This window comes from Aythya ferina, assembly GCF_964211825.1.
Source record: "Aythya ferina genome assembly, chromosome: 26".
NCBI lineage: Eukaryota > Metazoa > Chordata > Aves > Anseriformes > Anatidae > Aythya > Aythya ferina.
This window is the reverse complement of record NC_140324.1, coordinates 5,972,204-5,998,855: the sequence shown is the minus strand read 5'-3', so window position 1 is coordinate 5,998,855 and position 26,652 is coordinate 5,972,204. Positions and strand designations below refer to the sequence as shown.

The window sequence follows — 26,652 nt, the reverse complement described above, 5'->3', positions numbered from 1 at the left end:
GGGGCCTCGCCGCTCCCCTCCCCCGTCCCGCCCGCGGGGCCAGCAGCCGCCGCCGTGCGGGCACCGAGCGCAGCCCCGGCCCCGCCGCTGCCCGAGCCCCGGGGGCCGCGGCTGCGATGCGGGTTGGCGGCTCCCGGCCTCCTCCCACCCGGAACCCGCCCGGTAAGCGGCACCGCCACCGCGCCGGGAGCCCCGCGGGCGGTTACCGGGGCTCGGCTCCCCCCCCGCCCCCTCCCCTTTTTCCCCCTTTTCCCCTCCGCCGCCCGTTACCGGCGGCCCCGCGCCCCCTCCCCCGCCGCCCGGTGGCCTCGCGGCGCTCGCTGGGGCCGGGGTTTCCCCTCCCGGGGCGGCCGCTCGGGTCCCGCCGGTGCCCCCCCCCCCCCCCCTCCGGTGGGTTACCGGCCGCCGCCCGGTGCGGTGGGGCGGAGGAGGTGGGGGGGGGGGCGGCGGGCACCGGGAGCGGACCGAGCCCGGGCAGCGGCCGCGGCCGTTTTCCGCCCGTCCCGGGGCCGGTCCCGCTGCCCCCAGCGCCGCGCCCAGCTCCCGGCCCCGCCACGTGCCCGCGCCCCCGGGACCGGCACCGGCACCGGGCCCCTCCCGTGGGGTCCGGCGGGGAGCGGGGCCGCAGAGGGGCTCGGGGGACCCCCGGTGCCCCCCCCTCCGGTGCCACCTCCCCCACGCGGGGACCGGCGGGGGGCGCGCAGCGGGGGCTCCCCCGTGGGTTCGGGGTCCCGGTGGGGCTCAGAGCCCTGCTCGCACCGGGGGGCACCGGGGCGGCCCCGGCTGTGCCCGGGAGCGGGGTCCCGGAGCCCCACACGGCTGCGGGAGGTGGGCCCCGGGCCGCCCCCACCGCCACCGGGGGGGACACCGGGGCCGCGAGGGCAGGCTGCGGGGCGGGGGAAGCGGCTGCGCCCCGGTGCCTACCGGAGGGGGGGGGGAGGCCCGGGGTGGGGGGTCCCGTTCCCAAAGCACCGGGGCAGGGGCAGGGGCTGAGCCGGTACCGGGCAGGCGGCCCCGGTTTTGTGGCCGGGATTAACGGCGGGGCCAGGGCTGAGCCGGTGACCTTGTGGGTGGCCCCACCGGGAGGGGCGGCCCCGGGGACCCCACGGGGCTCACCGGGGCGCATCCCCCCCCCGTGGCACCGGGCCCTGGCGGGGCACAGCGGGGGTCCCAGGATTGAGCCCTCCCCAGGCTGGGGGCAAGGGTCCCGGTGCGGCCCCTGGGTGCCCCTCGCACGTGGCACCTGCGCCCCCGGGGGACTGGGGAGACCGGGGGGGGGTCCCCGGGGACGGTGCCGGTGTGCCCACGGTGCCCCCCCCCATCCCCGCGGCCCCAGGGCCCCATTATCTGCGGCTGCTGGCCCCGAGCCGCCCGGGGGGCCGGTGGCTATCGGGGCGGGCAGGCCCCTTCCCCCTGCAGCAGCAGGGCCCGGCCTCCCTATCTCATTAGCCGGAGATTAATGAGGCTCCGGGGCTGTCTTTAACTCCTTCCTCCTCTTCTCCCCGTGCAGGTCCCTGCCCGGAGCCGTCCCAGCGCTAGGACGAGCGGCCGAGGGGGGGGGGACACCAGCCTCACGCAGCCCCCCGGGACGCGCCTGGACGGCGAGGACGCAGCCATGCACGGGGCCGCGGCCGCCTGCTGAGCCCGCGGACACTTCGGCGCCGTGCCCCCGAAGACGGCCGAGCGGCCCCGAGCCCGCGGCCCCGGCACCGGCAGGAGCTGTGCGACGAAGCGAAGCCGGGGGGGGCCCGGGAGGGGGGCGTCCTCCCGCCCCGAGCCAGCCGCAGCGGGCGCCTTGCGTCCCGACGGCCTCGCCCAGCTCCCCTGTGCCCTCCCGGGGGCCCGGCAGCCCCCTCGCAGGGCTGCCGCCCCCTCCGAGCCCCCCGCCTTGGCCTCCCGCCCCGCTGGAGCGCGGCACCCTGCCGGGCGCTGCCCCCCGCGCCCCCAGGGCGTCGCCCCCCGCCCGGCCGGGGACCTGCCGCCCGCCGGCAGAGCCATGAAGCTGCAGGCGGTGATGGAGAACCTGCAGCGGCAGCAGCGCGCCCGGCTGCAGCAGGCGCTGGAAGCGCGGCAGCAGGAGCAGCAGCAGCAGCAGCAGCGCTCCACGCCGCCCCCCGCCCCGGCGCAGCCCCCGCCGGCCCCGGGGCAGACCCCAGCGCGGGGCCGAGGTCCGGACCCGGCCCCGGCGCCCTCGGAGGAAGGAGCGGAGCCCGAGAACGCGCACATCCAGCGGGCGCAGATGGCCGCCCTGGCCGCCATGCGGGCCGCCGCCGCCGGCCTCAGCCACTCGTCCAGCCCGGGGCTGTCGGAGGAGAGCCAGGCCTCCGAGGAGGAGGAGCGCGGCGAGGAGGAGGAGGAGGAAGAGGAGGACGGCGGCTACCAGCAGGAGATGGGCTCCGAGGACGAGGAGGATCTGTGAGTACGGCTGCGCGCGCCGGCACGGCCCCACGGCGGGGTTTGGAGAGCGGCGAGCCCAAAGCTGGGGGCTGGGGGGGTGTCGGGGTGCGGGGCAGGCAGCAGCACCAGGGCGCCGACCCTGGCTGGGATGTGAGCCGGTACTTTTGGGGGACAAACACTGGATTTGGCCATTATCTCCCTGCTCAGCCCGGTGCCCCGGGGCGGCAGCAGTGATGGGGCAGAGCTCCCTGCCCCGCCGCACTGATTCCTCGCAGCGGGCTGGCGTGGGGCGAAATTTCATCTCTGCCCGGGGAGCCACGTGGGGCTGTGACAGAGGATCCCGGCCCGGTGTAAATAATGCAGGGCTGCCGGGCTGCCTCCTCCCAGCTCCCCAGGCAGGGAGCGGGCCGGGCGCCATCTGGCCGAGCTCTGCCCGCGCCTCCCGGCACCGGGAGCACCCCGTGGGGACAGGCAGGGCGCTGCTGGCGCTAGGGGCTGGGCGGCTGCGGGTCTCATCCAGATGCTGAGCGGGGACAGGGAGAGGGGCCTGGAAACGGGGAGGTTCGTGGAAATGTCCCGCGGCTGCCCAGGGTGTGCTGAGCAAACCTCTCCCCTGCTCCAGGAAGGGCAAATGGGATGAAGAGGACTTCGAGGAGGACCTGGGCGAGGAGGAAGAGGAGGAAGAAGAGGAGGAGGAGGAGGAAGAAGAGGAAGAGGAGGACTACGAGGAGGAGGAAGACATGGGCGAGGAGGGGCTGAGCTCGGCGGAGGCGGTGCGGACGGGCCCCGGGTCCCTGCTGCTCCGCAAGCCGCCGGCGCCGCAGCACTGCCGGGGCGAGGCGCAGCGGCCGCCGGGCGGGCAGGAGCGGCTCCCCGCCGGACTGGGCCCCCAGGGCCACGCGCAGCTCCCGCAGCCGGCGCCCGACCACGGCGACTGGACCTACGAGGAGCAGTTCAAGCAGGTGGGAGCTGCCGGGACGCGGGGACGGGTGGCCGCATGCGTGGCCCTGCGGGCATCTGGGGGAGCCTGCGCCGCAGCTCGCTCCTGGCGCTGCTGAGAAACCACCAGGATCCCTCCGGGGACCGAGTCCTTTGGCTCACCGTGGGGACCCGGGAGGATTCTCGCTGAAAACAGCAGGAAAAAAACACCCCGAGGCTGCAGGTCCGAAGGGATTCTTGTGTTTCTTCGTGCTCTCAGGGCTCTGATGTGCCGGGGACGGGGACTGCAGCCCCGTGGACCCAGCCCACCGAGGGGCACAGAGCAGCGGGCTCAGCACCAGCCCCTTCCAAAACGCAGCGTGGGGACCCCTGAGTCCCCCCCTGCTCCTGTCCGGCTGTGTGGGTGCAGTTGGAGCAGAGCCGCCTCCAAAATGAGGTGGAGGAGTGGAAGCGCCCCGCTGCCCCCCTGCTCTCCCGGGGCCTTCCCCCGGCCGGGGATGCGGGGCCGCAGTACCCGGGCTAATAGAAGGAAATGTGCTTAAAGCGGGGCTCCCCGGGGGCTGCCCCGGCCCTTTGATGTGTGTGTTTAAGTACATCTGAGTTTAGGGCTGGGGGAGGGGGCGAGAGCAAACAGCAGCAGATGGGACCCAGATGGAGAGGCCGGCGTTTTGGGAGGGGTGCGGTGGCCGCAGCCCCTTCCCCGGCTCAGGGCGAGGGAAGGGGCTGGGGGCTGCCAGGGGCTGGCCTGGGTGCAGGCAGTGTACCCCTACCAGGATGGGAACGGGCCACCGGGAGCGCAGAGAGCGCGGCCACCCCGGGCAGGGGGGGAGCTTCTGTCCCCCCCCCTCCCTGCTGCGGGGAGGAAAACGGCCGCCGGGGCTGGAGGCTGTTTGTTGCACAACTCCCGGCCTCCCCGGCAGGATACGGCCCGGCCTTCCGAGCATTTTGCCCTGTGCTGGGGCAGGGGAACCCCCCCCGAGCGTGCCCTGGGCTCCTCCTGATGCTGCGGGGCCTTGGGCACCCCGAGGTGGCACCGCGTGGACGGGGCGCAATGGGGCGGGAGCCGTGGGGCTCCCTCGGTGCCAGGAGGGAGCGAGCGCCTGTGCCCGGCTCCCCCGGCACGGCAGAGCCCCCCCGGCACCTTTGGGCACGGCACAAGCGTGCTGAGGACCGTGGGTCATGGCCACCCCAGTGCCCTGCGTCCCCAGCCCGGCAGGGACGGTGCCGTGGTGCAAGGCAGCGCCGAGGGGCAGGATTCGGCCCCGTCTGAGCTTTTCCTCCAGGCTCGGTGGCCGGGCAGCCCCGGCACTCTCAGCGGCTCTGCTGGCTCGTCCGTAGCTCTAACAACGTTCGTGTGGGTTTCAGAAACACACCAAACTTTTCCTGTGCTGTCTCGAGTGCGCACATATCCTCACCTCCCGGCGCTGCATCGTCTTCTTGTGGTTTCTCTCTTTTGTACTTCCTGTAATTAGAGAGTGGGGGACGTAATCTTTTTATCTGCGAAAAGGCTTTTAGATACCACAGCTGTGATCTTCCTGTTTGTCACCGTGTGAGCGTGTCCCGGACCCTTGCGATCTCCCTGGGAGCTCGGGCTCCCGCGTGCCCACGTCCTGCTCCCAGCCCTCGACGCCACGCGGGGGAATTGGGGACTTGGAGCCCGGCTGCTCCGGGTGGCTGCAGGCGGCTCGGCCCCGTCCACACCGCGCGGGCGAAAGGGGCCGAGCATCCCTGCCTGTGCCCCGGGCACCCCGGGGAAAAAGCCGCTTGCTCCAGCGCCTGGCACGACGACAACTGATGGTGGAAGCAGCCGGGGGGGGGGAGGTTAAAGCTGCCTTCTGCCTCCGCGGGTGGAGGCGAGGAGGAGGCAAAGCGCCCGCTCGGGGAGAGGCTTCCCCGGCGCGTCAGCGCGCGGGCGCTTGGATCCCGGCCGCTGGATCGGGGCCAGGGGTTGCTCGCGCGGCGCCTGGCCGGGAGCTCCTCCTGGCCGCCCTCCAGCGCGTGCCTCTGAACGCGCTCCAGCCCAGCTGACGGGCTGGGAAGGAGCAGCAGGAATGTAAACACAGCGCGGGCAGGATGCGCCCGCCGCCGCGCTGCTGCCGCCGCCGCAGGGGCGCTCCGCGGGGCCGGGGCTTCCTCAACACCCCCCAGACCCCCGGCACGCCGCTGCCGGGCTCTAACCGAGCCCCAGGGTGCTTCAGGGAACCTCTCAGTGCTGGTGGGGGCTGCCAGGCTGCAGCCCTGCGTGCCGTAGGGTTTAATGGGGTGGGGGCCGCGGGGAGCTGTGGTGCTCAGGGCAGTCCCCGGGGCTCTGCTCCTTCCCCGGGCGTTTTCTCCGCTCCGTGCGCAGGGCTGTGAGCGCGGTGCTGGCCTTCCTGCCGCGGCGGGGAAGCGCGGCTCGAGGAAGGTGCTATTTCTGGGTTCCTCTCTTCTTGCAGGCGAGCTCAGCTTGCCTGCAGCCTCGTGCTCGTGGCGGCCGAACCGTGCCCCCCGCGGGGCGAGGAACGCGGCGGGGCTGTGTGCGTTTGCTGGAGGAGGGGAAGGGGGGGTCCCCTCGGCACCCCAGCACTGCTTTCACTGGAGCCGTGTGCCGTGGTGCTCTGCACCACCAGGGCAGCTCTGCTCGGACGTGGCACCGGTCCCTGCACTGCCCGGGGGGCTCTGCCACCGTGGCAGTTTTTAATTGCCCACTTTGGGGCAGATTGCTGTAAATGGGTGCTGTGGTCGGTCGGTGTGGAAGCCGCAGGAGGCCCCGGAGGAGGGAATGTGGTGTAAAGGGGAGAAGCGGAGGCGCAGGGCTGGGAAGCTGTTGTGTGGCACCTCCCCGTCCCCGGGGACGGCCACTGCGCAGGCAGAGGTCAGCTCGCCGCTGACCCGGGCGCTGGCAGCAGAACAAAGGAGCCCCCAGCGCGGCGGGGCAGGGGGGGCTGCCAAAGGGCACACTGGGTCCGCAGCGGGGGCAAAAAGGGGCATCAGTGGGGGGGCTGGGAGGGGGGCTCAGCCTCCACACCCCCGTGCTGGGGTAGCGCAGCAATCCTCGTGTCCTGCTGCACTCGTGCTGGGCTGCATTGGGCTGCGTCTGTTCCTGCGGAGGGAAATCCCCTTTGCAGGACAGGGACACCGAGACCTGGTGCTTGGAGCAGGGCTCAGCCGGGGCCAAGCGTCCTCAGTCCTCTGGGATTCCCCGTGCATGGGCTCTGTGGGTTTTCTGGGCCCTTCACCCGGCCCCAAGGAAAGCACGGAGCTGCCCCCACCCGCCATGTGCGTCCCTTCCCGGCCCCGCGCGCGGGGACGTGGCGCTCGCTCGTTATTTCTCCTCCCTCCCTCTTCCTTCCTAGAAAAGCCTGCGGCGGGGCTGAGCCCCCGCCACGGTCCATCTCCGGGGAAGGAAGAGGTTTGTGACGGCCGCTGTCTCTTTCATCTCGCCCCCAGAGGCACGCCAGGACCCCGGGGCTGGTGGCGATGCCGGCGTGTCTGTGCTCCCCGCCTCGAGCCGGGGGGTTCGAGCCAAACGGAGGCAGCAGGGATGGGTGAGCCCCTGCCTGGCCCCCCAGGGGCTGTCCCCATGCCTGGGTGACGCTGCGGGTGCTGGCCGTGGTGGTGCTGAACGCAAGAGGCTCGACGCCTGCCAAAACTCGGGCGCTGCCGCAGCAAAGTGCTGCGTAACGCCGGCCCGGCGCTGGGCTGCACGGGGGAAAAACCCCACACATCGGGCACGGTGCTGGGCCCCGGCACGCTGCGGGAGGAAGGGCCCTGCCGGGCAGCACCGTGCCCCGCGGGTAATCCCTCCCCTGACCTTTCTGTTTCGGATGGCGAGATGAGTGCGTGCCCCACTAATACCAGGAGCCTCAACCCGGGGCGCGCTCGCAGCCCACGGCATCGGAGTTTCCTGTCCCTGCCCCTTTTGGAGTTTCCTGTGCTGAATGTGAAAGCCAGCTGCTGCTGCTGCTGCTGCCGCTGCTGCTGCTGCTGCCCAGCTCCTCGCCCTCCCTAATCCCGTGGGCGGGGAGCTCGGGGCTGATTCAGCAGCCAGCCGGGGCCGTGCACCCCGTCACCTCGCGGGGGGCCCAGGGGTGCCCCTCTCCTTGGGGTGCTTGTGTGCCTGTGTTGGGTCTGGTGGCCTGGGCTGGGGGAGAGGCTGGTGCTGAGGATGAGGAGCGGGTTGTGCTCCTCGTGGGGTCACCGAGCTGCCCGGTGCTCGCCCGGCTCTGCAGTGGGGCCGTCGGTGGGCGCCCGGTGCCGCGGGGCTCGGTGCCACGCGCTCCCTCGCCTTGCAGCCGGGTGCTGGAGCTCCCGCGGCTCTGTTCCTGTTTGAAAGAAGCTTTAAAAAGACCCGGGGAGGGGGTGGGGAGGGGGGAGGCTCGGCTTGCGGTGAGGTGCTGGTACTTTTGGGGGGGCGGGAGGTTTCTGAAGATGTTCCAAATTGGGACGGCTCAAACTCGCTGGTGGCACGTGGGGGCCGAAAACCTCAGCCCTTATCTGCTGCTGAGCAGAGCTCGCCTGAGATACGGGGTTTCAAAGTGCAACGGTTAGAGAGAAAAAAAAAAAAAAAAAAAAAAGAAGAAAAGGCAAAACGAAAGCAACTCGGTAACCCCTGCGCAGGGGCTCGCGCGCCAGCGTCCGGCCCCGTCCCGCTCCCTGCGCTTTATGGGCAAGTCCAGACGGCGCCCTGCGCGCGGGCTGCCATTAGCTCGCAGGAAAAACAAGCCGGCCTTTTTTTCTGGGAGCCGTGGCTTTTTTGATTTTCCTCTAAATGATGGGGCAATCCAGTAAATGGCGGGGTAATTGCAGGCGGCCCGAGGAAGCCGGGGAGTTGCGACACGGGCGTTGCAGCGAGCTGGGGAATTGCGACGGGTCCTGTCCCAAAGCTGCCGGCCCCCTGCCCGGGGTTGCCCCTAGCCCCCCGGAGATGTGTGTGGCACTGGGACGGCGAGCCTCGGGGGGGGGGGCAGCCGTCCGCCTGTCCGTCCGTCCTCCCCCCTGTCCGTCCGTCCATCCGCCTGCCCGGCGCTGGGGCCGCGGCCCTGGGGGCAGGTGCCTGCGTGGTTTCATGCTGCTCACATGACTCAGCCAGCAATTAAAACTGAAAGGGGGGGGGGGGAAAGGCGAGAGGGGCCGTGGAGGCAGAGGAAATGGTGATTTCTCGCTCAAAGGCGCCCTTTGAGTGCAGCCGCGTCCTCCCCGCGCCCCTCGGACACCGCCTGTGATCGGGAGGGGCGGTGCCGGCGGGTTTTGGGGGGGGTCCGGGGCTGTTTCATCCCCGGGATGTGTCCGGTGCTCAGGGCTGGGGTCCTGAGAGTGCAAAAATCCCAATTTTGGCTTAAAAAGCAGAGCACGACCCCCTCGTGTAGCGCGTACCCGTGGTGAAGGCCTCCAGCCCCAACGGCCCCACCTCGGCCACCTCTGTCCCTTGCCGGGGGCTGCAGGCGGGGGCCAAGTGGGGGGCTAGCAAAAAAAAAAAAACACCCCCCAAACCCCAAATCTTGATTTTCATCAACTGGGAAGCAATGGAGAGCTCTGCACAATGTGAGCTCCGCCGGGGCCTTCCCCGGGAGGCAGGGCAGCAGAAGTGATACCGGCACCGGGGGGGGGGCCGGGGCTGATTTGTCCCCCCCGGGGGGCTCGGAGCGGGGCCGGGGGGGGGGCACACTGCCCCTAATGGCGGCGGGAGGGTCCATTTACTTTCTTTAAAATATTGATCGGGGCTTTATCGCATTAGCGAGCCGAGCGGATGAGCCGCCCCCGGGGAGGGAGAAGGGGAGAAGGGGCCTCTTCCTGGGAAAGGGGCGCCTCGTCCCCGGGGCCGGGTGCCCCCAGACCCCCCCCGCCTCTGGTCCCGGGGCCGCCACCGCCCACTCCCCACCCGCCTGCCCTCGGCGGGGGGCTCGGGCAGATAACGCGGGGGCCCCGTCCCCGGGCGGTTCTGCGCCCGGAGGAGGGCGATTGCAGGGCCTGGCCGGCCGCGGGCTGATAACGGGGGTGAGGAGGAAATGGGGGGGGGGGGACGACGACGACACAGCTTGGGGGGGGGACCGGGAGAGGCAGCGGGTGCTGGGCTGGGAGGTGGATTGCACGTGGATGGGCTGTAGGAGGCACGGGGTTGTGTTCCTGGGGGGTTTTGTTGGCCACGAGGCGCGGAGCTGTGACCCCTGGGGGGTGTGGGGGGAGCCAGGCAGCCCCCGGCCCTCGGCTCGCCCCGCTCCCTGCTGAAGGGTGTTCCTGGGGAGGGCTCCAGCCCCGTAATCGGCTCAGGGAGCCTTCCCGCAGCCGTAATCCCCCGATCCCGGCCGGAGGTCAGGGACTTCTCCTGGGCGAGAGCAGCTCAGGCACAAAGTGCCTCCTGGCAGCCCCGGCGCGGGGTCCCTGCCCTCCGGCCCCGCCGGTGCTGCCTTCGGTTGGGCTGAGTTCGTGGGGTTCCAGTTCTGTTTTTTTCCCCAAAAATGGCAGCCAGGCTGGGGGACGAGGGGACGCTTCTCCTCGGTGCCAGGAGCTGGGGATGGAGCAGGGACAGGCTCAGGGCAACAGCTCCACGGGGATCATCCTGGGGGAGCCATCCCCACGGCACCCCAAGGCTCTGCCCTGGCTCGGGGGGCTCCTGAGGGGGCTCCCCAATCACCCGAGGCACACCAGCATCACCTGGCAGCGTCCCCCCCTCCCTGGGAGCCCCGGGGCTGATTCCCAGGGCTGCAGAGGAGGCAGCCGCCCCACGGCTCCGGCACAGCTGAACCAACAGGAATACGGGTTTATTTAAAAGAAAAAAAAAAAAAAAATGTTGCAGAGAATAGAGCAAGGCCTTTGTCAGCAAAGCAAACAGTCGCGCCTGGAGCGGGGCGGTTGGGCAAGGGCTCAGCGTTGCTCCATCGCCCTATTTCTGGCCGAAACCGCAGGAGAAACGCGAGGCTGCCTTCGGGGCCGGCCGGACGTGCCGCAATCGCAGGGTGGGGGGCGCGGGGCCCTGGGGGGGGAGGTGGGGGGGGGGCAGGGGCCGCTCCCCGCGTGCGCGGCCCTGATAAGGCACCTGCCCGCGCGGCCGCCGCGCCGGGAGCCGTGGGCGCAGCTCCTGACCCCCTCCGTGACCCTCGGAATAAGTCACTTAATCTCCCCGCGCCTGGGTCTCTGGTCCGTGAAGTGGAGCTGGTGATAATCCTGCCTCTGGCGGGGCTGCTCCGAGCCAGGGACCCGGATCCCCGGGGAGGGGGAGCCCAGCTGATCCCCCCCCCAACTTGCCCCACAGGCGCTCTGGGGAGGGGATGGGAGCTGGGGAAGGGCACCCCGGCCCCACGGGCAGTCAGCCCGGCGCAGGCACCTGCTGGAAATCCCTTTGGCGAGGGGCTTTGCCTCCTGCCTCAGTTTCCCCGTGCGTGAGCATCCCCCCCACCACCACGGGCGGTGTTTCCCGGAGCGGGCGCGTGCCAGCGCCGTGCCACATCTCACACGGGGGCAAGAGCAGGAGGGGTGCCCGAGCGGCGAGGTTTCCCCGCGCGCCTCAGCAGCTTCTCGGTGAGGTTCCCAGGGCTGCCGGCCCGCCGCTGGCTGCCTGTCAAAACCAGCTGCGGCGGCTGGAGCTGCGCCAGGGACCGCGGCGCTGGCAGGGCCGGGGGTGGCGCGGCCGGGCAGGAGCCCCCCGGCCCCGTGGCGGCGGAGGGGGCGGCTCGGTGGCGCGGCGCCCACCCGGGACGGAGGCGCGGGGCCTCGCATTTCAGGAACAGATTTGCAATTACACAAATCCCCGGCCCTGCCGGGCTGAGAGTGGAAACCCTGGGTGACTCATCTGCTTTGGCTTACAATGATCTCCTTTCTAAGACGATCATTTACATATGGTGGAATTTAAACCCCGGCTTGCCTACAACGGCTAATTCAGCCGCGCTCCTGCCCCTTCTCGCCTCTGCCCGCGCAGGTGCTGAAGCTGCAGCGCCCTGCCCGCACGCCCTGCCTGCATTCCCTGCCTTTATGCGCTGCCTGCATGCGCTTCCCGTGTTCCCAGCCCACGCAGCCTGCCTGCACGCCCTGCCTGCATTCCCTGCCCGTACTCACTGCTTGTGTTCCCTGCCCACGCACCCTGCCCGTACGCCCTGCCCGCGTGCCCTGCTCATGCACCCTGCCCGCACCCTGCCCACGCCCTCCCCGGGAGATGGGTCCCTGCCCGCGGGTCCCCGCCTGCCGTTGCAATTAGGCTTTAATCCCCACAGAAAAGCCCGGGGAAGGCTGCCCCGATCCCACGAGGTTTGGGTACAGCCGGTGGTGCCCCTTGGACCGCCCCGGCTCTGCGGCTCCGGTGCCGGCTCCCTGGCCGGTGCCGTGCCTGCACCGTGAGCGCCGGGTGCATGGGTGTTGCTGCCTCGGCCGAGCTTTCTCAATACTTACTGACTCCACTGAATTAATATTTGCACAGGGTCAGGTGTGATAGAGAGCATGTGTCAAGGGCATGCACAAACACATACGTGGCGAAGGGCTGCAGGCAGCCGTGGCGCTGCTGGTGGGAGCTGACTTCCAAATGACCTTTCCTGGCCGGCAGCTTTTGGCTTAAAAGAGAGGAACTGGCCCCAAAATGGGGAATGGGCACGTGGGGCGCTGCCAGGGCTCCTGCACAGGAAGGAGGGGGGCTCGGGCCCCCCATGCCACTGTGGGTGGGGGCACTGGGGACGCCAGGGAAGCTCGGTCCCAGCTCCACGGTGACCATTTGGCACGGTGCAATGCCTGGGTGTTTGCGTTCAGCCAAAAACCCCTCTCTGCTTTTTATTTGAGCCAGAGCCCCGCGAGCTGCCTGCAGCCGCGTTGTCCGAAATAGTTGTTCAAAACGCGATTGCAGCAGAATTCACTTCCTCCTTTGCAAAAAGGGGAAAAAAAGCAGCAAGCCACCCAACCGCCCTCGAAACCGGAGCTGGGTCTGGGCTTCGGGCTGCTCCGCTGCGCGCTGGGGATGCTGAGCACCCCGAGCCCGTGCAGGGCGTCCTCCGCGTGTCCCTGGGAGCAGCCTGGGCCCCTCGGGGGGGCCCGGGGGGGTTTGTTCCGAGCAGGCAGTCCTGCAGCAGGTTTTTCCTTCTGCTCCCTCTCCCCTCCCTGCCACTTAAGCCGACAGAACCGGCTGAGCCGATCCGTCGCGGGGCGGGTGCTCGCCTGCTCCGTGCCTTTCGGCCCCGCGCCCCCCGGGAGCCTTCAGAGCGCGGCGCTGGGACCGGGCAGGATCGGCCCCGCTGTGTGGCGGGGCGGGCGGCCGACACGGGGCGGACAATGGGGGGTCAGGGAGGTTAAACGGCGACTAATTCGCCCTTTCAGCGTCTCCCTCTGCTTCCCGGTGACTCCCGCATTGTCGGCGCTGACACCGGCCCGCGTCCCTTGGCCGGTGGCACGAGGCAGGGGGTCCAGGGCGCGTCCCCGCGCGGTGCCAAGCGGCAGAGACAGCGCTGCTGGCCCTGTTAGGCTCTGGGGGAGCAGGACAGGGGGGGGCAGGACCCCATCCCACCAGGGTGCTGGCCTGGGAGGGTGAGGGGTGCCGGATGGCTCAGCTGGGGACGTTGTGATGGGCTCCTGTGGGACCAAAGGGGGGACGGCGCCGCGCGAGGTGCCCTGGGCACGGCTTTGGTGTGCCGCAGCGGGAGGGCTTCAGCACGTGGCTGTGGCTGGGATTGAGGCGGATGCTGCGAGGTACCGGGGGGGGGGGGGATGTGGCTGTGGTGGCGCTTGGGGTTTTCACAGGTGCTGGTGGCCTCGGGGGGGGACAGCCCAGACTGTTGGGGAAACTGGGAAATTGGGAAATTGTCCCTGTGGTGCGGGAGCAGTGACACCCCTGGGGGCATCCCCAGGGCCCACCACCCGCCGGGTCCTGCAGCCCCCAGCTCCTCCCAGTCCCAAGAAGGGGACCGGTGGGGGACAGGCACCTGCAGCGGGGCCGCGTCCCCCCGGCCCGGGAGGTGGCCGACCTGCGGAGGGGACAATGCTGGGAACGGGAGGGAACAATAGAGCCGACGGGAAGCGCGGCACCACCGACGACCCTGTAAACCTCTCCCAGCAAACGTACCCAGGCTCCCCCTCCGGAAAGGGGCCCTCGCCCGGCTGCCCCCGGGGACGGGGAGCGCCCGCGCCTCCCCCCTGCGCCCCGCCACGCTGAGCTCAGGCGGCAGGAATCTGGCCGGGCCGGTCAGCGGGCTCCCTGCGGCACGGCACGGCCGCCCGCGCGCCCTCGCTGCTGCCGGAGAGGCCACCCCAGCCCCTGCTCGTGGGGAGCCCCCCCGCTGCCCCTCCGCTCATTCCCAGCCCCGCTGAACCCCGCTTTTGGGGAGGGGGCTCGGCGCTGCCAGGGGATTAGGGGCACGCGCGTAGGGCAGGACCGGGGGCAGCCCCTCCGGCGGGAGGTGACCCCGTCCCTAAGCCGAGCTCTTTATCTGCCCGCGGGATCGGGATCGGGGACGGGGACGGTCGCCCTTCGGCTGCCTGGGGTGGGGGGGCTGGGGGTGGAAAGGGAATCGGCCCCGCGCATCACGCGCTCTGGCCGATACGAACCTGACACCCGGCACAGCTGCTGGGCGGGCGGCCCCTTCCGCGGCCCCCCCCCGGCAGCCCCACGCCTGCCGAGCCGGGGGGGGGGTCCCACCGGTGGTGCCGCCGTCCCCGCAGGGCCGCGCTCACCTCCACGGGGGCACTCCTACGGACCCCGAACCCCGCGGTGGCCGTGCTGGCACCGCGTGCCCCAAAGCCCCGAGCGGGTCACGGCTTTACGGGAAACCGCGTTCGAGCAGCAGCATCCGAAACGCGTTATCTCAGGGCTCGTAACCAACCCTCCAGTCTAGTTTTTACAAATTACTTTCTTTTTCTAAAGAAATCAACCCCCCCTCCCCCCCACACCCTCTGCGCCCCGAATCCGGGCCCCAGCGTGAGCGGCGCGGGGCTGGCGCTTCGCAGCGGGACGGTGGCAGCTTGAGCGTGGGGGGGGGGTCAGGGGTGGGCATCGGGGGGACGGTGTGGGTGCGGGCGGGGGGCTGCGCACGCGCCCCGGGCCGGGAGGAGCAGGGAAAGCCCCGGCCTCTTGTTTATTCTTCGTTGAATAACTTCTGGCGGCGCGGGCTGCCCGCCCCTGCTGCGCCCCTCCGCTGTCAGCAGGACAAAGGAGCCGCGGCCCCGGGGGAGGAGAAGGGCCGAGAGCTGCCCCTCGCTGCCCAAACACCTCGACGTGCTGCCTGCTCTCAGGAAGCTCCAGCACCTTGCTTTATTGTTGTATTTTTATTTTTTTTTCCCTAAACGCAGCGATCCCGAGCATTTTAGCGCCTGCAGGGGGTCGGCCTGTTGCTGACAGGTTTTACCCGTCCCTGGGGCTGGGGGGAGCTCGGGGGGGGGCTTCCACCCACCCGGCGCACCGCTCGCACGTCCCGAGCAGGCGTGCAAGAGAAAGGAGGAAAGCGGTGAGCGCCAAGCCCTCATGGCGGGGAGAAAAAACCCCTTGGCAACTGTTCCCTGGGGCCTGGAAACCCACAACTGCGGCACGGGAGCGGGCCACGGTGCTTGCAGCTCAGATGGCAGCACCCGCCCGGCCCCGGCGTGAGCCTCGTTACGTGGGAGCCTCGTTAGACCGCAGCCTCCCGGGGCCGCTTTCCCTCCTCTCCTGCCTTTAATTGCCCTCGGTGCTGGCAGCTCGCAGGGCGGCTGCTCGGCACGTTGGTTATCTCAGCAGACCCCGGCGCATCCCGCGGCGCTCCCGTGCGGCATTCCTGGCATTGCCGAGGGGCCGCCGTCCCGAAAGCCCTTTTAAAGTCAACGGGCCGGGATTTTCGCGTAATCTGGTTTGAACGGCTAAGCCGGTCATCCACACCAAACGCCGGGCTGGGATCCTGCCGGGGGCTCGGCTGCGCCCCCCTCCTGCCTCTCCTCCCTCCTCCCCTCCTTAGGGACCCTCTGGATGTGGGTGCCCGGCACCTCGGCCGGGAGCACGGCGCTGCCGGGGAGCCTGGGTGAACAACCCCCCGGTGCCTATGGTGATGGTGGTGCCACCGGGCATTGCTCCTGGGCTGGACAAGCCCCGGTGTGGGCGCCCTCCTCCTCCGTCCCCCTCCTCGGTCACACGGAGCCGGGTGTCCCAGGGGCGGCCCCGCGCTAAGAGGATATGGTCGGGGCAGCTGGTTTACAGATTAAGTTATTTCCACCTCCGTGCAGCCTCCCTCGTTGCGCCGTGTACCCCGACCCGCACACGCTGCTGCGCCCGGGCTGCGTTTCCTGCAGCCCCTGCCGCCCCCGCTCCCGGCCCCGCCGGCGGCCGCCGCGTGTCCCCGGCTCGGCCCCGCGCCGTGCTGGGGGCCGGGGTCCGGCACGCACCGCGGCTCGGCACCTGCCGCTCTCGGTGCAGCCCGCGCCGTGCCCGGCCGCCTGCTGCGTGGTTTCGCACGCTGCTGAAACGAGAACGAGTTTCGGTTCCTCAGGTTTTATTTTGAGCTCCGATCGCTGCATGCGAGGCTGGGCCGCGTCCCCGCGGCACGAGTTGGGGACGGGTGCGCCTGGCCAGAGCCGGCAAAACCGGGATGCCAGAAATCCTGGGGGGGTGGGCAGGGATTTCTGTCCCTTTCCACGTCCCAGCCGGTGCCCGGGTGGCGCAGGGGAGCCCAGCAGCTCCCGGGTGCTGCTCGGGGGCATGGGGCAGCCGGCACAGGGCACCTTTGGGGCACTCTCCTGTCCTCGGGGACGAGCCCGGCCACCCGTGTGCCAGAGGAGACCCCAAGAAGCTGAGGGCGTGCTGGGGACCTGGCGGCCCCGTCCCCCCGTGCCACCCCACTGCAGCACACGTGGGCACGTCTCGGAGCCGCGGCTTCCGCGGTGCCGTCGGCACCTCGCCGGTAACCACAAGCAGCTGCGTGCCAAGAACCCTTCGTCCTGTGGTGTCACTGGGGGTGCTGGGGGACCCCCCGCTGGCAGAGGGCATGCAGGGCTGCTCGGGCTGGGGGAACGGAGGGAACGTCCCCAGTGAGGCTGCCCCAGGCACCAGGGGGGCACCAGGGCTCGGAGCAGCATGGTCCAGATGGTGCCCAGACGTCCCCTGCAGCTTTGCCCCAGGATTTGGGGTGAAAATCCGGGCTGAGCACCTGCTCGGCCATCGGATCTCAGCATGGGAACGCCGAGCACAGGAGCACCCAGAGCTCGCCCCCAGCAGCACTTTCCCCGGCAGGAGCCCGCGGATCAGAGGTGCGTGCAACGATCGGCGGCCGGGGCCGGGCAGCCCGCCCCACTGCCACTAATCCCCCCCGGCTGAGCAGATGCACGTTTTCCTCAGCTGACGGTTAATTTTCTTTCATCCTCTTAAACGCGTATGTCCAACATTTCCTTCGGGATTGAACCCCTGCCCCGCTGCACCTGGCCGGGGGGCGATGCCCGGGGTGCGGGGAGGGTCCCTGCAGGACTCCAGCTGCTGCCAAAGCCCCGCAGGGGTTGTGGGGGGGTTTCCTGGCCCCATTTCTGCTCTGTGGGGCCAGGAAGGGTCTGGGGAGCTGCACCAGGCAGCGCCAGGCCCCCGTCCGGAGTGGGAGGGCAGAGGGGCAGTGCTTGTCTCTTCCCAACCCCAGATGCAGATTTCCACCCACGCGTCCCTCTCAGCCCGAGCAGCCCGGTGAGGGGCCCGAGAAACTTTATTTAAGAGCTGCCCTTATAAAAATTGAATGAGGCGATGTTTTAATAAATGGCTAATCAATTTTTAGAGCTCTGCAGGTTAATAGGCTGCTCGTGACCCTCGCGCCACGCTGGGTGCTGCTCTGAGCAGGCATCGGGTCCGGTGCTGTGCCGGGGACACTGGGCGCTGGTGGCAGCCCCGTGGGCACGGCCACCCCGCGGTGTCAGAGCCGGCCCCGGGCCCTGCCCGTGTGGCTGCTCGCAGCTCTCCCGCCTGCCACGGCTCCTTCCTGGCACTTTTGTTCCTCTGCGTTTCCCTTTTTCCTCCCCCGCTCTGGCAGAGCCGAGCTGCAGGGCGATGTTTTCCCAGCCTCCCCCTCCCCTCCGCTCAGCGACGCTTTTCTCCCTCCTTGGGTTTGTATTTAATCAGCTGGCTCGGCTGAGAAAGCCTCTGCTGCCTCCCCGTCCCACCTCCTCCCCGCTCCTTTGTCTGAAATACGGGAGCGGGAGCGCGGAGGGGGCTCCGGGCTGCCACCGCCCTGCAGGCTCAGGGGGTCCCCATGGGCTCGGGGTCCTGGGGCGCAGCAGGGCAGGGTTGGGGTGTCCGGGTGGCAGCGCCGGGGCTGGCGGGGCCGTGCACCCCCTGGGCACCCTCTCTGCAGCACGTGGGGCGTGGAAGCAGAAGCGGGGCAGGTCCTGAGCCCAGCACCGAGCTCTTTGCTGGCAGCGGGACTCCACGGAGACAGGAGGAGGCACAAGCTGGCAGCACCCCCGGTGCTGCTCCCGGCCTCCCCACGGCTTCAGCCTCCTCTGGTTTCCGCAGGGTGTTTGGGGAGGTCAAAACGAGGGGCGATGCCGTGCCCTGAGCTCACCGCAGCCGGCCGTGCCGGGGCGGGTGGCTACGGCATCCCGGCCGTGGTGCGGTGATGCCGGCTCCTGGCACGCGGTGCCCTCTGCTCCAGCTCCCGTCCTCCCGTTGCCCGTCCCCGTTAGCGGGGCACAGGGGGCACGGGGCCAGCTTGGGGCTCGCCCAGCTCGGTGCTGCCGTGGGCTCGAGGCGCTCGGCAGCGGCGCGGGGGAAACCCTCCCTCGGCGTGCGGCTTCCCAAAGCGCTGCAGGAAGCGGGGATTGGCGGGGGCCCAGCAGCCCTCAGCTGGTCAGGAGCAGCCCTCTGCCAAAAAGCTGCGCCGGCCGCATCCTGCACACGGCCGGGAGCTGCTCCTGCCCTGCCGGGGGGCTCTGCTCTGCTCCCCCCGGGTTCCCCCTGCCTTGGGACCTCGGCTCCCGGCAGTGCCGTGGGGACCGCGGCACCCATGGGGCACCCGGGGCCCGCGTGGCATCGCCGCCCCTCTCCTGCCGCTGGGGGGGCCGAGGGGGGGCTCAGAAGGGGTCAGCGGTAACGACAGCTCCTGACCTCTCCCCGGCTGTTTGCTCAGGGGCCGGGCGAGCTTTTGCAAGGTTTCCAGGGGAACTGCGGGTTTATGGCTTTCCTGTAGCGCCCTTCCCTGTTATCGGCTCGGCCTCATTGATCCCTTTGATCGACGCCGGCGGGCGAGGAATTCAGCCCCCCGGGCACCCTCTGGGAGGGTTTGGGGGGGGTCGCACCTCCCGTGAGGGTTTGGGGGGGGGTCTCACCCCACCCCACTGCTCGGTGCTGCCGGGTCCGCGTGCCAGGCATGCCCTCTGGGGGGGTCGGATCGGTCCCCCCGTAAACGTGGCCGGCGTGCGGTGCGCGGCCCCGCGGTGCGTGCCTGCGGGGTGACGTGTTCGTATTTATAGCCCCCTCCCCACCGCCCGCGGCCCCGCTGGCAGTTGTTCAAAATCATCACTGAGAAAAGCGAGCACGGCTCGGCACGGGGGGGGGGGGCTGGGGGCTGCCGCGTCCTCCCCGCTGCATCCTCGGCCACGTCCGCACGGCCCCAGGGCGCACGGAGGAGCCGGGAGCCCCCTGCAGTGGGCACCACCCGGTGTCCCCCCCCGTGGAGCCCCCTCTCTGCCACCAGATGCTTCCCGTGCTCGGGGGGGGGGATTCTGCGTGGCTGGGGGTCGGCGGCAGAGCCCCCGCGCTGCGTGCGTGCGGAGGGCGCGATGCGCTCGGCGGGCCGGCAGCTCTCGGTGCCATAAATCAGGGCAGGAATGTGTCGGGCTGTCAAACAAAGGGTGGGGTCCCGAGACAAAAGCTGGCCCCAGCATAAATGGGCGCTGGAGGAGCGTCCGTGCATAGATCTTCCTGTCCTGGCTTATGAAAACATTTCCCAGTTGTGCGCAGGGTGCGAGGCGACATCAATCTTGTCGGGTTTGCTCCTCGGGCAGCGCGGGGGCCAGGACGGGAAATGCTTTCGCAGGAGGAGAGGTTGCCAGCCCCACGGCCTCCCCGGGGCAGGCACGGAGCCGCTTTCAGCACCGGGCTCCCGAGGCAGATTTGTTGCTTTGCAAAGCGGGAGCGAGCTCTGGAAGGCGGCACGTGCCGGGAGGGCAGCTGGAGGGGCACGGAGCGGCTCCAAGTCCCCGTCCCGGGTCCTCCTCGCTCCTCACAGCCCTTGGTTTTGGTGCTTGAGCCCCGGACGCCCCCAGCACACGGAGGCAGGCACGGTCCCACACAGTCTCGCGGCGTGGCACAGGCGTGCGCCCTGGCACAGGAGCTCGCTGCCGACCCGGCACCGGCTCCCTGGGGCTGTGCAGGTGCGGGGCAGGGACCGTGCCGAGGTGTTGTCCCCACTGCCCCCAGAGCGCAGCCGGTGCTAAAAATACCCGGGCTCTGCCTTCCCGGGAGGAGCCGAGGGCCGATTGCAGCATTCTCGGTGTCGGAGCTGCTCAGCCTGCGGGCGAGGTTCGGGGCAGCGCCGTGGTTTCGGGGCCAGGAGCTAAGCAAGGCGAACGCCTCCGCTCGCCCGCGCCCTGGCTGTGGAGCGCGGCAGGGCTGTGGTGGTGGCTCTGCCGCACCGTGAGCACCCCGAGCACGGCTCACTGCAGCGGGGGAAGCTGCTTGCAGGTGTCAGCACGAGCACCGAGGCACCGTGCGCCCCCAGCCAGGTGTCCCCAGGGCTCCTTTGTGCCCCGGCTGGGCTCCTGCCGCCCGCGGTGTCCGCGGCGCCGCCGCTCCTGCAGCAGAGCCACGTGTGCAGGGCTGGGCTCCTCGAAAGCCTCCTGCCGTCACCCCGCGCTCAGCTCCCACCGAGTCAGGTTTCCTGGGAATTCGGGCACCCGACGAGGGGCCGCCCTCCCTCCTGCCACCTGGGAGCCTCCTGCCAAAGGCTCCACGTGGCCGCGGGCCCGCGGGAGGCCCCTTGGCGCGGTGACAGGGCCGGGTCGGGGCAGGTGAAGGCCGAGCTGCAGCGGGGCTCCCCCTGCTCCCAGCGGCCTGGCCCCTGCCACCCCGGTGGCTCTGCGGGATGCTGAAGGCTGGGGGCACGCCTGCTCCGAGCTGCGGGGATATTGGGACCCCACAGCTCCACGCTCGGAGCCCCTGCGATGCCGTGGAGCTCCACAGAGCTTCCTGGCACTGCCCAGGGAGCTGAGGGAGCTGCCCCCGGCCCCGCATGGGCTTTGACGGGCTGCTGGGGGGTTCCCCGGGTGCAGGGAGAGGTGTGGGGGCTGCCGGCAGAGCCGTGAGCGGTTTTCTCCTCTCGTTGTGCAGCTGTACGAGCTGGATGGCGACCCCAGGAGGAAGGAGTTCCTGGACGACCTCTTCAGCTTCATGCAGAAGCGAGGTGAGCCCCCCCGCGCGCCCGTCCCTGGGTTTTATTTCCTCGCATGTCATTGGAACCCAAGGTTAATGCTCTGGCCAGACGGGTAGTTAATTTTTAACCTCTTTGCAAACCGGGGTCAAACCTGCTCCGCTGGAATCTGCGCCACGAGCTCGGTGCAGCGATTCCCTGGCGCTGGCCCCCCCAGGCTGCCTTTGTCAGCGCTGCGCTGCCACCGGGCTCCGTCCCCCTCTGGGCAGCTCGGCCCCTGGGGTTTGCCCCCTGCCTGCCCCCCATCCCGCCCCGCTGCCCCATCCCGGGGTTCTGCCAGGTCCAGAGCAGCCTCCATCCAAACCTGGCTCTGCTTTTAGGGCCGAGGGTGGCATCCAAGTCACCGGCCGTGCCTGGAAAATTTTGGCCTGCGGTATCAAAGGGAGAACGTCCGTGTCGGGTCTGGCTCGTGCCAGGTCCCCAGGATGCCACACTGCGTCCTGACGGGGGGCAACTTTTGGGGGTGCTGGCGGCTGAGCCCCTCCCTGGGGGTGTTCGGGGAAGGGGGCGGCGGAGGGGCCCCGGCGCTGCTCGGGGCGAGGAGCCCGGCACGGTGCCGCCAGAGGCCACGTCAGCTGCTGCCACCTCCCGGCACCGCGCCGGGGAGAGGCGGGAGGAAACACGGGGTGGTGTGTGCGGCACGGCACGGCACGGCCCCCCCCAGCCCCTTCCAGCCTGGATCCGGGTGATTTTTGGGGTCCCCCCCAATGCTCAGGCTGTGGCTGTGACTGGGGGCAGTGCACCCCCTCCTGTGCGGGCCGGGGCAGCCCCCCCCCACGTGCAGCAGGTTATCAACAACCGCTGCCGCCGGGTGCTGCGCGGCTGGGCTGAGACCTCCGAGTTTCATTTTCCTCCCCGTGTGGGGCCGGTGCTGAGTGAGCTGCAGTGAAGGGGGGGGGTGCAGAGGAAAACGGGGGGCAGGGGCAGGGCAGCAGCAGAAGCCCCGATGCTCCCTGAGCGCCCCCGGCCCCCTGCAGCCCCCAGCTCCCCCCTGACCGCTCGCTGTGGGGTGCTGGTGGCCGCCCGCCCGGCTTGGCCCCGGCACGACCCGAGCCTTCCCTCTCCCCCTCCCCAGGGACCCCCGTCAACCGGATCCCCATCATGGCCAAGCAGGTGCTGGACCTGTACATGCTCTACATGCTGGTGACGGAGAAGGGCGGCCTGGTGGAGGTCATCAACAAGAAGCTGTGGCGGGAGATCACCAAGGGGCTCAACCTGCCCACCTCCATCACCAGCGCTGCCTTCACGCTCCGCACCCAGTGAGCTCCGGGGAGGGGACGCGGGGTTGGGGGGGGGGGGGACATGGGGACGCGCCGGGCCCCCCGCCACCGCCTCACGGCGCCTTTCCGCTGGCAGGTACATGAAGTACCTGTACCCCTACGAATGTGAGAAGCGGGGGCTGAGCAACCCCAACGAGCTGCAGGCGGCCATCGACAGCAACCGGCGGGAGGGCCGCCGGCAGGGCTTCGGCAGCTCGCTCTTCACCTACTCGCCCGGCGGCACCCACGGCCTCCTCTCCTCGCCCAAGCTGCCGGTGCCGGCCCTGGGACTGGCCTCGGCCACCAACGGCGGCTCCATCGCCCCCGTCCAGAAGATCAAGAAAGGTAAAGGCCCCCCCGGCACCCCAAAACGGGCTGAGCTGAGCGCTGGGGGCCGGCACGCCTCGGGCACCCGGTGGCTCCGTTCCGGTCCCCTCCCCGAGCCCCAAATGACCTGGGGTTCCCTCAGTGGCACCAGGGCTCATTCTGGGGCGGGATGGGGACCCTGGCACCCTTGGCGCAGAATCACAGAACGGTTTGGGTTGGAAGGGACCTTTAGAGATCAAGTCCAGCCCTCCCTCCGACAGCCCTCACTGCATCAGGCAGCCCAGAGCCCACCCAGCACCCCCAGCACTTCTCCGCAGGGCTGCTCTCCGTCCTCCCATCCCCAGCCACCCTCGTGTTTGGGGTTGGGGTCCCCCTGCCCCGTCCTTACTGGCGGCGAGGTGCTGGGCTCCCGGTGCTCACATGGAGAGCTTGTGGGGGGCCCCGTGGTGGTGCCCGGGATCTGGGGACGCTGCAGACACCTCGCTGCGTCCCTGACCCCGCGCTCTGCCCCGCAGAGGAGGACGCACCCATCCCCATCTCCATGCCCAGCCGGCTCCCGGTGTCCCTGGCCGGGCACCCGGTGGTGGCAGCGCAGGCGGCGGCCGTGCAGGTGGCGGCGGCCGCCCAAGCCGTGGCTCTGGAGCAGCTGAGGGAGAAGCTGGAGTCCGGGGAGCCCCCGGAGAAGAAGATGGCGCTGGTGACGGACGAGCAGCAGCGGCTGATGCAGCGGGCGCTGCAGCAGAACCTCCTGGCCATGACGGCCCAGCTGCCCATGAGCATCCGCATCAACAGCCAGGGCACGCGCTCGCCAGGTCAGTGCGGCCGCGGGGCAGGGCGGGGGACTTGGGGCTGGGCGGGGGGCGCGCGGCGGGTGCCGGTGGGTCCCTGACCTGCGCTGTCCCTGGGCAGAGAACCGCCAGGACTCCTCCGGCAGCCTGAGCAGCAACGGCACCAACAGCATCAGCATGTCGGTTGAGATCAACGGTATCGTCTACACAGGTAGGGCGGGGACGGGGCGGCGCGCAGGGTCCCCTTTTGGGGGAGTTCGTCCCGTTTTCATCAGCGGACGGTGCCGGGACGCTGGGTGCCCCCCGCTCAGCCCTGCTCTCCCCCCCCCGCAGGTGTGCTGTTTGCCCAGACGCCCGGCCCTTCCTCCTCCTCGTCCTCCTCCTCCTCCTCCGCCTACAGCAAAGGCAACGGCAGCAACGGCGGCGGCCGCAGCAGCGGGAACGGCGGCGGCGGGGCAGGGGGCGGCGGGGGCAGCGCCCCCCCCGCCGCCCCGGCCGCTCTGGCCGTGCCCCCCCCCAGCTCTACCTCCAACAACGCTTCGCCTTAACGCCCCCGCCGCCCCCGGCGTCGCCTCTCGCCAAAGCCAACAGAGGTGACGGGGGCAGAGCGTGCCCCCCAGCGCCACGGCGGGCCGGGGGGGGGCTCGCAGCGCTGCTGGCGAGGGAGGGGAGGAAGCTTCAGCCCCGGGGGTTTCATTAAAGGCTGCCTGGGCTCGGAGCCACCGCGGTCCCCGAGCGCTCCGAGCGGCGCGCGGTCGGCCCGGACCTGTTTACCTCACACACATCACACTTTGCACTGTACATTTATTATTATTATTATTATTTTTTAACTCGTGTTACCTCCAGACAGACGTACAGACGCCTGCCAACGCGAGCTTTAATGAAACCTCCTGGCACTCTTTAAAGGAAAAAAAAAAAAAAAGATAAAAAAAAAAAAATTGGAAATCGGGAGATATTTTATTCATTTAGATCCTTTTTCTTCCCCCTTTATTTTGAGAACTACACTCACTATATGGGATTTTAAGAGGTTGTTGTTTGATTGTTTTGTTGTAAATAGCTTCTATTTTATTCTCTAAAAAGAAGAAAAAAGAATCAGACTTTAACATGCAAATGATATATATTAGCATTCATCAGGGAAGCAGGAGCTGGGGAACCTCGTAACCTCCTTTTTCTTTTCCTCCCGGGGTGAGCGATGCCCGTGCTTGGCCGCGCTCCTCGCCCAGGGACCGCCGCAGGGCCGGGGGGCTCCGTCCGGGGCTGCGGGGAGCGGGCGCCCACCTCCTGCCTGTGCCCCCCACCCAGTCCCCGAGGCAGGCAGCGAGCAGGGCAGGGAGCCTGGCCCCATGCAGTGGCACTTTGGGGACCTCCCTGGGGACGGTGACACTTTGGGCCCCCCCCGGGGCCGGCCGCGTGCTGCGTGCTTTCAGCTTGTTGCTTTGAGTTCTCGGTGGAGAAAATGGCCTCGGATGGGGACCCCCGGCCCCAGCACCCAGCCCGGACCCCGAGCTCGGGGCCGCAGGCTCGGTGCCGGGAGGGGAGCGGCTCTCGGGGGCTCCCGGGGGCTCCCGCAGCGGCTGGGGCAGGCAGACACAGGGTGGCCAGGACCAGGCCGCCAGCTCGTGCTGGATCCCTGGCGTCCCCCCAGATCCCCCCGTTTGGTGCCCGTCCCTCTGCCCCGAGCCAGGCCGTGTTGTCAGGTCGCTGTTTTCTGTCCCCCCCCCCCCCTCCCCGTAAGGCGATACTACTGTGCAGATCCAGTTTGGGCACATTTTCCCCCCTTACGCCAGGGCCAGGTTCCGGGGCCGAGGTGACACCCGATCTGTTATTCACGCTTGGAGCAGCAAACTGGTTTTGTTTGCAGTGGGGACGGGCGTTTTGTTTGTGATACCGGCCGGAGGAATCAGGAAAATCTGGTGGCGACGGCTGGGCCGCGGCGGCTCCCCGGGGCCGACCTCTGTTTTCTCGGCTGCTCCCCGCGCCCCAGGCACCGGCTCAGGGGGGGCCGCACGGGGCAAACTGTGGCCACCCAGCACCCCGGGGAGCCCCCAGCACCCCGCCGGGTGTCCCCAGCCTCCCTCCCGATCCAGGGGCGCTCCCCCTCGCTTAAAGCAGCAGGAACCTGGAGAGGTGTCCCGAGAGTGCTGGTGGGGCCGTGGGGTGCTCTGCGGGTCCCCAAGGATGCTCCGCTGTCCTTTGGGACCCCCAAAGTCCCCCCCCCCGGCCCCAGCACGGGGCGTTTATTTTAAGCTTTGCTCTGCTTTAGCCGTGCGGGTTTCAGCTTTCCTCTCCCTCGGACGTTTTCTGGCCGCCCTGCCCCGGCAGGCGTTAGCCCCAGCCATGCACATCTGCGTGAGACACAATCGCGACCTGATACCGACCCCCCCAAATCGGTATCTCGATTCCTCAGGTTTCGACGGCGAGCACAGGGTTTGCCCCCCTGCCCCGCGCGGACCCCCCCCCGGCAGCACAGATGCCTCCCCCCCCCCCCCCCCCCCAGGCTTGGGACGGGGACGCGGCGATCTCAGGGGATTTGGGGTTTTCCAGCCCCTTTTTGCTGGCAGGGAGGGAGCCGCCTTGTGAGCACCCCCCCCCCAAAAAAAAATAATGCTGGAAATGCCCTCGGGTGGCTTCGCAGCGCCCCGGGGGTGCCGGGGGGGGGGGCACTCATCTTGTGCTGCTTTTAGGATCCAGCCCAAGTCCCCACACAGGGAAACCCCCGGGAAGGGGCGGCCGCGGGGTCTCCTTGTGGCCGGGCGGTTTAGAGCTTTAGTGAGTTTTGCATTTGTACAGTCACTGTTTTTTTCTGTTTTTTTTTTTTTTTTTAATTATTTTTATTCCCACCCCCCACCCTTTTTTTTTTTGGAGAGAGCGCATATCACCTTCCCTTTTATTTTTCTTCTTGCATATCAATTTAAAAAAAAAAAAATCAGTTTCTCTGGGGTTTGAAAAGAAAAAGGAATGGACACAGCTGCAGACGCATTTATCCAGCGGGCATATCTTAACTCAGGTAAAAAAAGAAAAAAAAAAAACACACAAAAGACAAAAAAAAGAAAAAAGAATAAAAACCACATTCTACCTCTGAGAGCGGCGGCCTCGGGCACACTGTCCCGAGCCCCCGGTGAAATATTTCAGTTTTTCAAACATTCAGGTATTGAAACTTTTGATTATTAAAAAAGATAAAATAAAATAAAAACACTGAAAGTTTACATTTTATAATAACATTATTATACAGATTGTATTTAAACTTCAGAATATTTAAGACAATTGTAACCCTGTAAAGTTGATGAAATATTAAAAAAAAAAAAAAAAAAAAGTTCTGTTTGAAGTTTCTGACTTCACACCGGGGTCTGTGGGGGTTGGGGGGGGCACACAGGGCTGTGGGGTGGCCCCGGGGCTATGGGGTGCCCATAGAGGTTTGGGGGGTCTATAGGGCCATGGGGTGCCCGTGCAGCTATAGGGTGCCTGCAGGGCTATAGGGTGCTCAAGGGGTGTCCATAGGGTGGCTGTGGGGTGCCTGTAGAGCCACAGGGTGTCGATAGGGTGCCTGTGGGGTGCCTGTAGTGCCACAGGGCTGCCACAGGGCACCCACAGGGCACCCACAGGGCACCCACAGGGCAGCACACC

At 68.8% G+C, this 26,652-nt stretch overlaps 1 protein-coding gene across 1 annotated transcript; it reads left to right on the top strand.

Moving 5' to 3' along the window:
- Positions 1-32: 32 nt before the first annotated feature.
- Positions 33-26,093, top strand: ARID3A (AT-rich interaction domain 3A). Its single transcript, XM_084499038.1, has 9 exons — positions 33-162; positions 1,511-2,415; positions 3,020-3,359; positions 20,555-20,627; positions 21,730-21,913; positions 22,011-22,258; positions 22,756-23,052; positions 23,150-23,239; positions 23,362-26,093. The coding sequence occupies exons 2-9, from the start codon at positions 1,997-1,999 to the stop codon at positions 23,574-23,576; spliced, it is 1,866 nt and encodes a 621-aa protein (XP_084355164.1). The 5' UTR covers positions 33-162; positions 1,511-1,996; the 3' UTR covers positions 23,577-26,093.
- Positions 26,094-26,652: the final 559 nt, after the last annotated feature.